The following is a 15,659-nucleotide window of genomic DNA, read 5'->3' on the forward strand; positions in this document are numbered from 1 at the left end:
ACCACCCAGGTAACACACTAGGTAACACACCCAGGTAACACACCCAGGTAACACACAAGGTAACACATCCAGGTAACATCTTGAAAAATCTTGGCAAATGAAATCTTCCTGTTCTGCAGATCAGCTGATTCCCTCCCCCAGGTTCTGTCGTTCTGCTCTGTGTCGTTCTGCTCTGTCGTTCTGCTCTGTCGTTCTGCGGTGTGGTGCCCCCTGTGGGCGGGGGCCCCTGTGGGCGGGGGCCCCTGTGGGCGGGGGCCCCTGTGGGCGGGGGTCCCTGTGGGCGGGGGGCCCCTGTGGGTGGGTGCCCCTGTGGGTGGGGGCCCCTGTGGGCGGGGGGCCCTGGCCTCACCTACGATGGTGGAGAAGCGCGGCGTGGGCTCCTTGCCCGTCACCCTCTTGTAGAGCTCTGGGTAGTGGAACTCCAGGCTCTCCAGAAACGACACCACCCCTCGCTCGCCCTTGGTGTGGAGGATGTCCAGCAGTCGGCCTGGCAACGCCAAGGACAGATAAACAACGTCATTCCTCAAAGCCAACGAATGGCCAGTAGTGTAAAGTAATGGCTAGTAAGCTATCGAACATCTGTTACCATGGTTACCGAAATGTTATCCTATATATTTTCTTTTTTACATGTTATGTGCGCTACATTATGAATATGACTCAAGTGATTAACTTCTACCAGAGCCACTAAACTAAGATATTGGTGCTTTGACTCCTACTGTGGTGGTGATGGTGATAGTGAACTGGGTTGTGGTGGTGATAGTGAACTGGGTTGTGGTGGTGATAGTGAACTGGGTTGTGGTGGTGATAGTGATAGTGAACTGGGTTGTGGTGGTGATAGTGAACTGGGTTGTGGTGGTGATAGTGGACTGGGTTGTGGTGGTGATAGTGATAGTGAACTGGGTTGTGGTGGTGATAGTGAACTGGGTTGTGGTGGTGATAGTGAACTGGGTTGTGGTGGTGATAGTGAACTGGGTTGTGGTGGTGATAGTGGACTGGGTTGTGGTGGTGATAGTGATAGTGGACTGGGTTGTGGTGGTGATAGTGATAGTGAACTGGGTTGTGGTGGTGATAGTGAACTGGGTTGTGGTGGTGATAGTGATAGTGAACTGGGTTGTGGTGGTGATAGTGAACTGGGTTGTGGTGGTGATAGTGAACTGGGTTGTGGTGGTGATAGTGAACTGGGTTGTGGTGGTGATAGTGGACTGGGTTGTGGTGGTGATAGTGATAGTGAACTGGGTTGTGGTGGTGATAGTGGACTGGGTTGTGGTGGTGATAGTGGACTGGGTTGTGTCGGTGATAGTGAACTGGGTTGTGGTGGTGATAGTGAACTGGGTTGTGGTGGTGATAGTGAACTGGGTTGTGGTGGTGATAGTGAACTGGGTTGTGGTGGTGATAGTGATAGTGGACTGGGTTGTGGTGGTGATAGTGAACTGGGTTGTGGTGGTGATAGTGAACTGGGTTGTGGTGGTGATAGTGATAGTGAACTGGGTTGTGGTGGTGATAGTGAACTGGGTTGTGGTGGTGATAGTGAACTGGGTTGTGGTGGTGATAGTGAACTGGGTTGTGGTGGTGATAGTGAACTGGGTTGTGGTGGTGATAGTGGACTGGGTTGTGGTGGTGATAGTGAACTGGGTTGTGGTGGTGATAGTGAACTGGGTTGTGGTGGTGATAGTGAACTGGGTTGTGATAGTGATAGTGAACTGGGTTGTGGTGGTGATATTGAACTGGGTTGTGGTGGTGATAGTGATAGTGAACTGGGTTGTGGTGGTGATAGTGAACTGGGTTGTGGTGGTGATAGTGGACTGGGTTGTGATAGTGATAGTGAACTGGGTTGTGGTGGTGATAGTGAACTGGGTTGTGGTGGTGATAGTGAACTGGGTTGTGGTGGTGATAGTGATAGTGGACTGGGTTGTGGTGGTGATAGTGAACTGGGTTGTGGTGGTGATAGTGAACTGGGTTGTGGTGGTGATAGTGATAGTGAACTGGGTTGTGGTGGTGATAGTGAACTGGGTTGTGGTGGTGATAGTGAACTGGGTTGTGGTGGTGATAGTGAACTGGGTTGTGGTGGTGATAGTGAACTGGGTTGTGGTGGTGATAGTGGACTGGGTTGTGGTGGTGATAGTGAACTGGGTTGTGGTGGTGATAGTGAACTGGGTTGTGGTGGTGATAGTGAACTGGGTTGTGATAGTGATAGTGAACTGGGTTGTGGTGGTGATATTGAACTGGGTTGTGGTGGTGATAGTGATAGTGAACTGGGTTGTGGTGGTGATAGTGAACTGGGTTGTGGTGGTGATAGTGGACTGGGTTGTGATAGTGATAGTGAACTGGGTTGTGGTGGTGATAGTGAACTGGGTTGTGGTGGTGATAGTGAACTGGGTTGTGGTGGTGATAGTGAACTGGGTTGTGGTGGTGATAGTGATATTGAACTGGGTTGTGGTGGTGATAGTGGACTGGGTTGGGGTGGTGATAGTGATAGTGAACTGGGTTGTGGTGGTGATAGTGGACTGGGTTGTGGTGGTGATAGTGAACTGGGTTGTGGTGGTGATAGTGAACTGGGTTGTGGTGGTGATAGTGAACTGGGTTGTGGTGGTGATAGTGAACTGGGTTGTGTCGGTGATAGTGAACTGGGTTGTGGTGGTGATAGTGGACTGGGTTGTGGTGGTGATAGTGAACTGGGTTGTGGTGGTGATAGTGAACTGGGTTGTGGTGGTGATAGTGATAGTGAACTGGGTTGTGGTGGTGATAGTGAACTGGGTTGTGGTGGTGATAGTGAACTGGGTTGTGGTGGTGATAGTGAACTGGGTTGTGGTGGTGATAGTGAACTGGGTTGTGGTGGTGATAGTGAACTGGGTTGTGGTGGTGATAGTGAACTGGGTTGTGGTGGTGATAGTGAACTGGGTTGTGGTGGTGATAGTGGACTGGGTTGTGATAGTGATAGTGAACTGGGTTGTGGTGGTGATAGTGAACTGGGTTGTGGTGGTGATAGTGAACTGGGTTGTGGTGGTGATAGTGAACTGGGTTGTGGTGGTGATAGTGATAGTGAACTGGGTTGTGGTGGTGATAGTGGACTGGGTTGTGGTGGTGATAGTGGACTGGGTTGTGGTGGTGATAGTGAACTGGGTTGTGGTGGTGATAGTGAACTGGGTTGTGGTGGTGATAGTGAACTGGGTTGTGGTGGTGATAGTGAACTGGGTTGTGGTGGTGATAGTGGACTGGGTTGTGGTGGTGATAGTGATAGTGAACTGGGTTGTGGTGGTGATAGTGATAGTGGACTGGGTTGTGGTGGTGATAGTGATAGTGAACTGGGTTGTGGTGGTGATAGTGGACTGGGTTGTGATAGTGATAGTGAACTGGGTTGTGGTGGTGATAGTGAACTGGGTTGTGGTGGTGATAGTGAACTGGGTTGTGGTGGTGATAGTGAACTGGGTTGTGGTGGTGATAGTGAACTGGGTTGTGGTGGTGATAGTGAACTGGGTTGTGGTGGTGATAGTGAACTGGGTTGTGGTGGTGATAGTGAACTGGGTTGTGGTGGTGATAGTGAACTGGGTTGTGGTGGTGATAGTGGACTGGGTTGTGATAGTGATAGTGAACTGGGTTGTGGTGGTGATAGTGAACTGGGTTGTGGTGGTGATAGTGAACTGGGTTGTGGTGGTGATAGTGAACTGGGTTGTGGTGGTGATAGTGATAGTGAACTGGGTTGTGGTGGTGATAGTGGACTGGGTTGTGGTGGTGATAGTGGACTGGGTTGTGGTGGTGATATTGAACTGGGTTGTGGTGGTGATAGTGATAGTGAACTGGGTTGTGGTGGTGATAGTGGACTGGGTTGTGGTGGTGATAGTGGACTGGGTTGTGGTGGTGATAGTGAACTGGGTTGTGGTGGTGATAGTGATAGTGAACTGGGTTGTGGTGGTGATAGTGAACTGGGTTGTGGTGGTGATAGTGATAGTGAACTGGGTTGTGGTGGTGATAGTGAACTGGGTTGTGGTGGTGATAGTGAACTGGGTTGTGGTGGTGATAGTGAACTGGGAGATAGTGCTCACTGGTGCGGTTGGCCTTGGAGGGCAGCAGCATGGAGTTGAGGATCTCGTCCTCGTCTTGCTCGTCCAGCACCCTGCACTGCCTCAGGTAGGGGGTCAGCTTCCCCGGGGAGATGGCCCGGGTCAGCTCATGGCGTTTACACTCCACCTTCTCCCACAGGGCGTCCGCATCCACCACCTCCGGGGCCCCGCCCGGGCCCCCGCCCGGCGACGGGTCTGCACCTCCACCGTTCTCCATCCTCTGCTCCGGGGAGAAGGACAACAACGTGAATCTAGTGTAGTCCTGGTTCTGGTTCTGGTTCTAGGTTTTGGTCCTGGTTCTGGTCCTGGTTCTGGTTCTGGTTCTAGTCCTGGTTCTAGTCCTGGTTCTGATCCTGGTTCTAGTCCTGGTTCTGGTCCTGGTTCTAGTCCTGGTTCTGATCCTGGTTCTGGTCCTGGTTCTGGTCCTGGTTCTAGTCCTGGTTCTGGTCCTGGTTCATGTCCTGGTTCTAGTCCTGGTTCTAGTCCTGGTTCTAGTCCTGGTCCTGGTTCTAGTTCTGGTTTTAGGTTTTGGTCCTGGTTCTAGTCCTGGTTCTGGTCCTGGTTCTGGTCCTGGTTCTAGTCCTGGTTCTAGTCCTGGTTCTGGTCCTGGTTCTAGTCCTGGTTCTGGTCCTGCTTCTAGTCCTGGTTCTGGTTCTAGTCCTGGTTCTAGTCCTGGTTCTAGTCCTGGTCCTGGTTCTAGTCCTGGTTCTAGTCCTGGTTCTAGTCCTGGTCCTGGTTCTAGTTCTGGTTTTAGGTTTTGGTCCTGGTTCTAGTCCTGGTTCTGGTCCTGGTTCTAGTCCTGGTTCTAGTCCTGGTTCTGGTCCTGGTTCTAGTCCTGGTTCTGGTCCTGGTTCTGGTCCTGGTTCTAGTCCTGGTTCTGGTCCTGGTTCTGGTCCTGGTTCTAGGTTTTGGTTTTGGTCCTGGCTCTGGTCCTGGTTCTGGTCCTGGTTCTAGTCCTGGTTCTGGTCCTGGTTCTAGTCCTGGTTCTAGTCCTGGTTCTGGTCCTGGTTCTAGTCCTGGTTCTGGTCCTGGTTCTAGTCCTGGTTCTGGTCCTGGTTCTGGTCCTGGTCCTGGTTCTAGTCCTGGTTCTGGTCCTGGTTCTAGTCCTGGTCCTGGTTCTAGTCCTGGTTCTAGTCCTGGTTCTGGTCCTGGTTCTAGTCCTGGTTCTAGTCCTGGTTCTGGTCCTGGTTCTGGTCCTGGTTCTAGTCCTGGTTCTAGTCCTGGTTCTGGTCCTGGTTCTAGTCCTGGTTCTGGTCCTGGTTCTAGTCCTGGTTCTGGTCCTGGTTCTGGTCCTGGTTCTGGTCCTGGTTCTAGTCCTGGTTCTGGTCCTGGTTCTAGTTCTGGTTCTGGTTCTAGTCCTGGTTCTAGTCCTGGTTCTGGTCCTGGTTCTAGTCCTGGTTCTAGTCCTGGTTCTAGTCCTGGTTCTAGTTCTGGTTCTAGTCCTGGTTCTAGTCCTGGTTCTGGTCCTGGTTCTGGTCCTGGTTCTAGTCCTGGTTCTAGTCCTGGTTCTAGTCCTGGTTCTAGTCCTGGTCCTGGTTCTGGTCCTGGTTCTAGTCCTGGTTCTGGTCCTGGTTCTGGTTCTAGTCCTGGTTCTAGTCCTGGTTCTGGTCCTGGTTCTAGTCCTGGTTCTAGTCCTGGTTCTGGTCCTGGTTCTGGTCCTGGTTCTAGTCCTGGTTCTAGTCCTGGTTCTGGTCCTGGTTCTAGTCCTGGTTCTGGTCCTGGTTCTAGTCCTGGTTCTGGTCCTGGTTCTGGTCCTGGTTCTGGTCCTGGTTCTAGTCCTGGTTCTAGTCCTGGTTCTGGTCCTGGTTCTAGTCCTGGTTCTGGTCCTGGTTCTAGTCCTGGTTCTGGTCCTGGTTCTGGTCCTGGTTCTGGTCCTGGTTCTAGTCCTGGTTCTAGTCCTGGTTCTAGTTCTGGTTCTAGGTTTTGGTCCTGGCTCTGGTCCTGGTTCTAGTCCTGGTTCTGGTCCTGGTTCTGATCCTGGTTCTAGTCCTGGTTCTAGTCCTGGTTCTGGTTCTGGTTCTAGTTCTGGTTCTAGTCCTGGTTCTAGTCCTGGTTCTGGTCCTGGTTCTGGTTCTGGTCCTGGTTCTGGTCCTGGTTCTAGTCCTGGTTCTGGTCCTGGTTCTAGTCCTGGTTCTAGTCCTGGTTCTGGTCCTGGTTCTAGTCCTGGTTCTAGTTCTGGTTCTAGGCTTTGGTCCTGGTTCTAGTTCTGCTTCTAGTCCTGGTTCTAGTCCTGGTTCTAGTCCTGGTTCTAGTCCTGGTTCTAGTCCTGGTTCTGGTCCTGGTTCTAGTCCTGGTTCTGGTCCTGGTTCTAGTCCTGGTTCTAGTCCTGGTTCTGGTCCTGGTTCTAGTCCTGGTTCTAGTTCTGGTTCTAGGCTTTGGTCCTGGTTCTAGTTCTGCTTCTAGTCCTGGTTCTAGTCCTGGTTCTAGTCCTGGTTCTGGTTCTGGTTCTGGTCCTGGTTCTAGTCCTGGTTCTAGTTCTGGTTCTAGGCTTTGGTCCTGGTTCTAGTTCTGGTTCTAGTCCTGGTTCTAGTCCTGGTTCTAGTCCTGGTCCTGGTCCTGGTTCTAGTCCTGGTTCTAGTCCTGGTTCTAGTCCTGGTTCTGGTCCTGGTTCTAGTCCTGGTTCTAGTTCTGGTTCTAGGCTTTGGTCCTGGTTCTAGTTCTGCTTCTAGTCCTGGTTCTAGTCCTGGTTCTAGTCCTGGTTCTAGTCCTGGTTCTAGTCCTGGTTCTGGTCCTGGTTCTAGTCCTGGTTCTGGTCCTGGTTCTAGTCCTGGTTCTAGTCCTGGTTCTGGTCCTGGTTCTAGTCCTGGTTCTAGTTCTGGTTCTAGGCTTTGGTCCTGGTTCTAGTTCTGCTTCTAGTCCTGGTTCTAGTCCTGGTTCTAGTCCTGGTTCTGGTTCTGGTTCTGGTCCTGGTTCTAGTCCTGGTTCTAGTTCTGGTTCTAGGCTTTGGTCCTGGTTCTAGTTCTGGTTCTAGTCCTGGTTCTAGTCCTGGTTCTGGTCCTGGTTCTAGTCCTGGTTCTAGTCCTGGTTCTGGTCCTGGTTCTAGTCCTGGTTCTAGTCCTGGTTCTGGTCCTGGTTCTAGTCCTGGTTCTAGTCCTGGTTCTGGTCCTGGTTCTAGTCCTGGTTCTGGTCCTGGTTCTGGTTCTAGTCCTGGTTCTGGTCCTGGTTCTGGTCCTGGTTCTAGTCCTGGTCCTGGTTCTAGTCCTGGTTCTAGTCCTGGTTCTGGTCCTGGTTCTAGTCCTGGTTCTGGTCCTGGTTCTGGTTCTAGGCTCTGGTCCTGGTTCTGGTCCTGGTTCTAGTCCTGGTTCTGGTCCTGGTTCTAGTCCTGGTTCTGGTCCTGGTTCTAGTCCTGGTTCTAGTCCTGGTCCTGGTTCTAGTCCTGGTTCTAGGTCCTGGTTCTGGTCCTGGTTCTGGTCCTGGTTCTAGTCCTGGTTCTGGTCCTGGTTCTAGTCCTGGTTCTGGTCCTGGTTCTGGTTCTAGGCTTTGGTCCTGGTTCTAGTTCTGCTTCTAGTCCTGGTTCTGGTCCTGGTTCTAGCTCTGGTTCTGATCCTGGTTCTAGTCCTGGTTCTAGTCCTGGTTCTAGTCCTGGTTCTGGTCCTGGTTCTAGGCTTTGGTCCTGGTTCTAGTTCTGGTTCTAGGCTTTGGTCCTGGTTCTAGTCCTGGTTCTAGTCCTGGTCCTGGTCCTGGTTCTAGTCCTGGTTCTAGTCCTGGTTCTGGTCCTGGTTCTAGTCCTGGTTCTAGTCCTGGTTCTGGTCCTGGTTCTAGTCCTGGTTCTAGTCCTGGTTCTGGTCCTGGTTCTAGTCCTGGTTCTAGTCCTGGTTCTGGTCCTGGTTCTAGTCCTGGTTCTAGTCCTGGTTCTAGTCCTGGTCCTGGTTCTGGTCCTGGTTCTAGTCCTGGTTCTGGTCCTGGTTCTAGTCCTGGTTCTAGTCCTGGTTCTGGTCCTGGTTCTAGTCCTGGTTCTAGTCCTGGTTCTGGTCCTGGTTCTAGTCCTGGTTCTAGTCCTGGTTCTGGTCCTGGTTCTGGTTCTGGTCCTGGTTCTGGTTCTGGTTCTAGTCCTGGTTCTGGTCCTGGTCCTGGTTCTAGTCCTGGTTCTAGTCCTGGTTCTGGTTCTGGTCCTGGTTCTAGTTCTGGTTCTAGGCTTTGGTCCTGGTTCTAGTCCTGGTTCTGGTTCTGATCCTGGTTCTAGTTCTGGTTCTAGGCTTTGGTCCTGGTTCTGGTTCTGGTTCTAGTTCTGGTTCTAGGCTTTGGTCCTGGTTCTAGTCCTGGTTCTAGTCCTGGTTCTGGTCCTGGTTCTGGTTCTGGTTCTGGTTCTGGTTCTAGTTCTGGTTCTAGGCTTTGGTCCTGGTTCTGGTCCTGGTTCTAGTCCTGGTCCTGGTTCTGGTTCTAGTCCTGGTTCTTGTCCTGGTTCTGGTCCTGGTTCTAGTCCTGGTTCTGGTCCTGGTTCTAGTCCTGGTTCTAGTCCTGGTTCTAGTCCTGGTTCTTGTCCTGGTTCTGGTCCTGGTTCCCTGTCTCTCTCTCATCCGGTTGATGATTCAAGATTCTAGAGATTTGTGTCTCAATGCACTCAGAGAAGAGTTTCTATCGACTCACCAAGCAGGCAAATCAAAACCATAAGCAGAAGTACACAATAAACCACACACTACAGACACAACCACAGACTGAGGACCCAAGCAGCAGCCTAACGTTTCATACACGTTCTGAAAGGAAATGGAAACATTGGAATGGTTCCAGGTGAGCAGATCCGGTTCTGATAGCCTCTGATAGTAATCTGAGAGTGGAGAGGGAAGAGCGGAGAGGAGGTCACATCTCACCAACAATCAGAACACCTGTTCACCTGTTCACCTGTTCACCAGCTGGTTCACAATAAGGGGACATTAATAACAAATAATAAATAGTTAAGGCAGTAATAAGCATTAACACCAACAGTTCATTAATAGTTAACTAAAAGTAATCATTATTCACAGTGTTCATGTTAACAAGTTAAGGTATTAATTGATAAATTAATTACATTGTCATTTAATAACCCTAACCCTACAAATCGCTTAAATCGCTCACTAACACACACACACACACACACACACACACACACACACACACACACACACACACACACACACACACTTCAGTGTTCCCCATACATAGACCAATGTGTGGTGCTGCGCCACAAATTGGTTGATTCCGCTTTTCTTATTTATTTTTATTTTAACGCGATTTTTAAGTATAAATATCTCACGCTGTCACACACACGCAACAAATGTCACGCCCAAAAAAGAAAAATACCCGTTAGATCTCTCGTTGCTTCGGACGAGCACTAAATTGCTGCGGCTGTCACCCCCCCCCCCCCCCCCCCACCCCCCGTCAACAACTCCGCCAGCCCGTAATCCCGTACCAACCCTTCCCCCCCGTCAACAACCCCTTCCGCCCCCAACTCCCCCCCAGAGACAAATCCGCCAGCCCCTAATCGCCCCCCCCCCCCAACCCTGCAGTGGGGCACCACACATTGCTACCTGGTCTGTGGGAAACACTGCACTTCTTGCATGCACACACACACACACACACACACAGCTCTACACACAAATTTGCATGCGCAAACACACAAACACGTAGCTGAATCAATGGTATGCATGAATGAATACATATATTGTGGTTTCACATGGATTCATCAGGGGGATTTTAGGTCCATTCTCATTCAGAAAACCAATTCAAAGTTCATATTTGACTACATGACTTTACTACTATCGGCCATTTAATAAAAACGTGTGCTCCCTGTGTTAATGAATCAGATCTTCAGAGGGGAAATCCCCAGAAGCTTTAAAAGATGTGCTTGCACCTCAAAGAATTCTTACAATATAAATAGGATGCCTGGAAGCTTCTGAAATATAGGAATGATAATATGAGTCTCCTCTCTGAATATCCTTCTGAAGCAGGACCTCTCGTAAACATCATCCCATCTGTGGGAGATGTTCTCAGAGTGATTCATGTGAACACACACATGCATCACACTGAAGCCTTGCTGTCATGTGGTCATGTGGTAATATTAAGCAATAGTAGAACATTCATCAGCTGTGATCTGGGGATTTTCTTTCTTTAACTTCATATTTGTTTCGACAAATCATGTAGCTGGAGGCGTTTTCTTTAATTAGAAACTTTGTCAAATAACGGATTCTTATACTTGAAGTACATGTGCGTGCTTTAGCTCTCTGTTGGATATGACAGATGATGTTAGGATTAGGGATGGGTCAGAATATTTGATTATTCGATTATTCGTTCCTGAGGGTCAAAGTCGATTTTTAACATTTGGACCGTTAACATTTTTTCCCATTCAAATAAACAAGAATTAACAGACGGAACTAATGTTGGTTCTGTAACACTATTAGTTTTTTTTATTATTATTATTATTAATCATGTACAGAAAAACAATATACACAATACACAAGCATAAATATTAATATATATGCATACAACACAAACACTGATCACTGTTAAAGATTTATGCAGTTTAAAGTAAAGTTTTTTGTTTTTTGAATAAGATATAATTTTCAAGATATTAAGTGTTTCTTGCCGATGATCCATGGCTGCCTTTGTGAATGTCGGCACACATCGAATAATCGATTATTCGTTCATAACCACCCACTGATTATTCCACCATGAAAAATTTGAGTTATTCACATCCCTAACATGAGTCATCATTTATGACACGTTGTTTCCTACGTATTCACCATTAAATACTGATCTTCCTCTCTCTCACACACACACACACACACACACACACACACACACACACACACACACACACACACACACACACACACACACACACACACACACACACACACACACACACAAACACACACACACACACACACACACACAAACAAACACACACCTGTATTATATCTCTTAATTTGCATGCCTCCCGGCCATTGAGGCCCTTTTAAATAGCAAATAAGCTGACTGAGCTCGCTCACACACGCACACTGTTTTGCCTACAACTGTTATCTGCTGTGTGTGTGGAGATGCTTCCTCCACACTCACTCTCTAGAAGTCCTTTTATTGAGGGTTGTAACAGGTCACAGCTTTTCCATTTACAGCTACAGCAGACATTTGATGTGCTTATGAAGCAGACTCTGTGCTCCTTCAGGCTGGGTTTAACTATTGGTCCTGGTTGTATAGGACTGCTTTCCATGTCAAAGCATAACAAAGATCTAGTCTGAATGTCTGGTCTTGATGTGTCGGAGAGGGACGGCTCTGCTTACAAAACACATTTATTATATTATAACATCACCTCTCTTTTCCTCTTCCCTCTGTTGTTGATGATTTCATTTCCCCTTAGTGTGATGACTGATCTCATGTCCCCTTAGTGTGATGACTGATCTCATATCCCCTTAGTGTGATACTAAATGTAACAAATAATGAACTCTCTATAGACTCCCCCCCCAACACCTGCCGCGCACACACACACACACACACACACACACACACACACACACACACACACACACACACACACACACACACACACACACACACACACACTCTTCCACACCACCAGCCACTTCCTCTTCTCTTTCTCTATTTTAGAAATGGTTGCCGAGAAACTCAATGCCTGGTTCCTTCTTTTGTCACCCAGATGTTGTAGAAAAAAACTCTCCTTTATCTCTCCTCTACCCCCACTCACCACTCACTCACTCACTCACTCACTCACTCACCACTCACTCACTCACTCACTCACTCACTCACTCACTCACTCACTCACTCACCACTCACCACTCACTCACTCACTCACTCACTCACCACTCACTCACCACTCACTCACTCACTCACTCACCACTCACTCACTCACTCATTTACTCACTCACTCACTCACTCACTCTCGCTGTGTGTGTAATAGAACACTATAATATAATGTATATATATTATAATATAATGTATATACACTATAATAGAATGTATATACACTATAATATAATGTATATATATATATTATAATATAATGTATATATATTATAATATAATGTATATACACTATAATAGAATGTATATATATTATAATATAATGTATATACACTATAATATAATGTATATATATTATAATATAATGTATATACACTATAATAGAATGTATATATATTATAATATAATGTATATACACTATAATAGAATGTATATATATTATAATAGAATGTTATTCTATTATAGTAGGCCTATCAGCAGAGAGGAGCTCTGTGGACACCGGCCTATCAGCAGAGAGGAGCTCTGTGGACACCGGCCTATCAGCAGAGAGGAGCTCTGTGGACACCGGCCTATCAGCAGAGAGGAGCTCTGTGGACACCGGCCTATCAGCAGAGAGGAGCTCTGTGGACACCGGCCTATCAGCAGAGAGGAGCTCTGTGGACACCGGCCTGTGAACCAGGGGGTCTGTTAGGGTCTGTTATATTATATTATTATATTTATATTATATTTATATTTATTTTATATTATATTATTATATTTATATTATATTTATATTTATTTTATATTATATTATTATATTTATATTATATTTATATTTATTTTATATTATATTATTATATTTATATTATATTTATATTTATTTTATATTATATTATTATATTTATATTATATTTATATTTATTTTATATTATATTATTATATTTATATTATATTTATATTTATTTTATATTATATTATTATATTTATATTTATTTTATATTATATTATTATATTTATATATTATTATATTAATATTTTCTTTATATTATATTATTGTATTTATATTATATTTATATTTATTTTATATTATATTATTATATTTATATTATATTTATATTTTCTTTATATTATATTAATATATTATTATATATTATATTTATTTTATATTATATTATTATATTTATATTTATTTTTAAGGACAGCCTTGAGATCATCTCATTTTCGAGGGGGTCCTTACAAATGATGACAATCAATACAAACATAATAAAAAGTAAATACTAAACATAATACCAAACATATAAGCACAAGGACACACACACTCACACACCTTACGCACACACCAGTAATGCTCCCCCCGCCCAGCCAGTAATACACAAACAGTACAATCAGAACCCTCTGCCTGTGTACACATAAGCATACATTTATACATCCATATAAATACATTTGCTTACATGCACAGTAAAGTATACAATACTAATTAATTAAATAATTAAAGATGATTTAAAGATATGAAAAGAAGTGATGGACGAAAGGAAGGAAGAAGGAAGGGTGTTCCAATCTGATGGAGCTTTGAATTTGAATGCACAACGACCAACTCATTTGCTGATTTTAGGTGTAAATAAAAACAGATGATTCATATGCCGTAGCCTGTATTGTGAACTGAAAGGAATCAAGAGTTGTTTCAAATATGAAGGGAAATTGAAATAGATACACTTGAAAATCAATATTGACCAATGACGTGGTCTTCTGGACTTGGGGGTGACCAGTTCAGGGACTCATACATCAGACAGTGATGGGTTCTACACCTGAGCACAAATCTACAATATATCTATAAACTATTATATAATACATTAAGAGGACAGAGATTTGTTTCAGAGGTGTTACCACAGATAACATCAGCATAGTCTAATATTGGCAGTATTAATTGCATTATAACTCTTTTCTGGACTTCTTATGAGAAACAGTCAACAGAACGATAAAGTGATTTCAGACAACCAAATATTTTCTGGGAAATTGAGTTGATATGAGGTTAAAGGATAGCTGGGAATCAAGCCAGAGGCCTAGGTATTTCAATTCTTCAACTTTTGCTATTGTTGTTCCATCAAGAAAGCTAAAACACCAGTTAGTTAACAATGAAGAATTAGGTCGAGTTCAAAACAACATGTTATTTGAGGAAGATCATTAATAAAGATCGAGAACAAGAGAGGACCTAAGGATGAGCCTTGGGGAACACCTTTATCAATAACGTTGAAGTCTGATGACTACCCTGAAAGGAGACACACTGACTTCTGTAATGAAGAAATTAGTTGAAAAATAATAAAGATTTAGTAGAAAGAACAATAGCATATAATTTGTCTAAAAGAAGATCAACCATATCAAATGCTTTAGTGATTAAATTAATTTGGCACCTGTAGGCATATTGCTGTCAGATGCTGACAATATATCGTTTGTAAATTTTAAAAGAGCTTGAGTAGAGGTTGGGTTAGGTTAGGTCGAAAACCAGATTTGTGTGGGGATAAGATAATTGATTAATGATTCGTTTTTCAAATATTTTTGCTATGCAATTGATAATTGAGATTGATCTATAATTATTAGTGTCTATGATGTCACCTCCTTTATGAAGAGGAGCTACTCTAGCACATTGCCATGATAAAGGTGTTTCACAAGTTTCAAAAGATAAGTTTAAAGAACTTAATCTCCAGACCATCTGGACCAGCACTACATCCAGAGCTTGGACCATCAATAACCCGCTGAGCATCAGTTGGAGATAGTCCTGAAGCAGAAGGAGCTGCCACACCCCTGGTACAACCAGGAGGGGACCAGAGAGAGAGAGCTGCCTCTGCAGTTCATAAAGCTTCACTGGCCGTTTCATTGTTTAGTCTAATATGCGTTGTAGGGCTTTTTGTGGATTTATTGGTTATACTATTGATTCTCTTCCAAAATTTATTCGGATTCTTAAACTCAGTTGATAAGCAAATTAATTAACTTAAGTAATTTGCTTTAGCATTGTTCTATTCTGTTATATTCTATCCTATTCTATTCTATTCTGTCCATATGTCATTCAAATGCCATTCTAGTTCATTATTCATTCTGCATTAAGGTCTTCCATCCAGATCACTCAGAAGTCTAATTAATTGGGGATTAATTCCAGGGGGTTCCACCCTGAGCTGGGACCAGCAGGCCCACTGGCCCCCAGTGACTGGACCCACAGGAAGGCTGATAGCGACGTGTGATTGGTTCGGGTGTAGCCGTCATAAAGACTCTATTGTCCGGGCAAATAGCTGCTGCCTATAGGAATCTGATAGTGTGGCCCGGGGCCCTACAGGGGCCCTGGAGGGGCTCTGGAGGCTGTGTACATGTGTCATGTTGCACTCAATAGAATACATTCAGCTCATAGTCTGGAGATCATAAACCGAAGAACAAAACACGAACGCGAAACTAAGATAACCAACGACGGCGAATGGTTGAGACTCTGCATTAAGATAGACGATAAAGTGTCAGCCTTATTAAATAAACCCGTAGATTTAAAAGTCTTACCTGAAGCGGAAGTTTAATTCGAAAGGTGTTCGCTCTGCAGGTGTTTACTGTCCGCTGCCGCACGAGCCCGACGCCCCCATCACCTCGAGCTGAACACGGTACAGCGCGCGGCTCAACAGCACGGATATGAGTTCACGAGAGAGAGAGAGAGAGAGCGAGAGAGAGAGAGAGAGAGAGAGAGAGAGAGAGAGAGAGAGAGAGCGAGAGCGAGAGAGAGAGAGAGAGAGAGCGAAAGTGAGAGAGAGAGAGAGAGAGAGAGAGAGAGAGATAGAGAGAGAGAGCGAGAGAGAGAGAGAGAGGGGGGGGGAGGAAAAGTGAGAGCGAGAGTGTGCTGTGTGCGTGTGTTCGCGCGCA

The 15,659-nt window shown here is 45.6% G+C and overlaps 1 protein-coding gene across 1 annotated transcript in view; it reads right to left on the bottom strand.

The window, feature by feature from the left end:
* Window positions 1-15,437, bottom strand: part of LOC311372935 (caspase recruitment domain-containing protein 11-like) — a gene marked incomplete at its 3' end in the record, with an annotated part of 22,919 nt that extends 7,482 nt beyond the window's left edge. The window contains exons 1-3 of the mRNA XM_084489852.1: window positions 15,306-15,437; window positions 4,041-4,278; window positions 350-487 (exon numbers count right to left, since the gene is read on the bottom strand). Coding sequence (XP_084345978.1) covers window positions 350-487; window positions 4,041-4,275 — 373 coding nt within the window. The remainder of the gene's footprint in view (window positions 1-349; window positions 488-4,040; window positions 4,279-15,305) is intronic.
* Window positions 15,438-15,659: the final 222 nt, after the last annotated feature.

Source organism: Micromesistius poutassou, assembly GCF_964030765.1.
Source record: "Micromesistius poutassou genome assembly, contig: SCAFFOLD_767, whole genome shotgun sequence".
Classification (NCBI taxonomy): domain Eukaryota; kingdom Metazoa; phylum Chordata; class Actinopteri; order Gadiformes; family Gadidae; genus Micromesistius; species Micromesistius poutassou.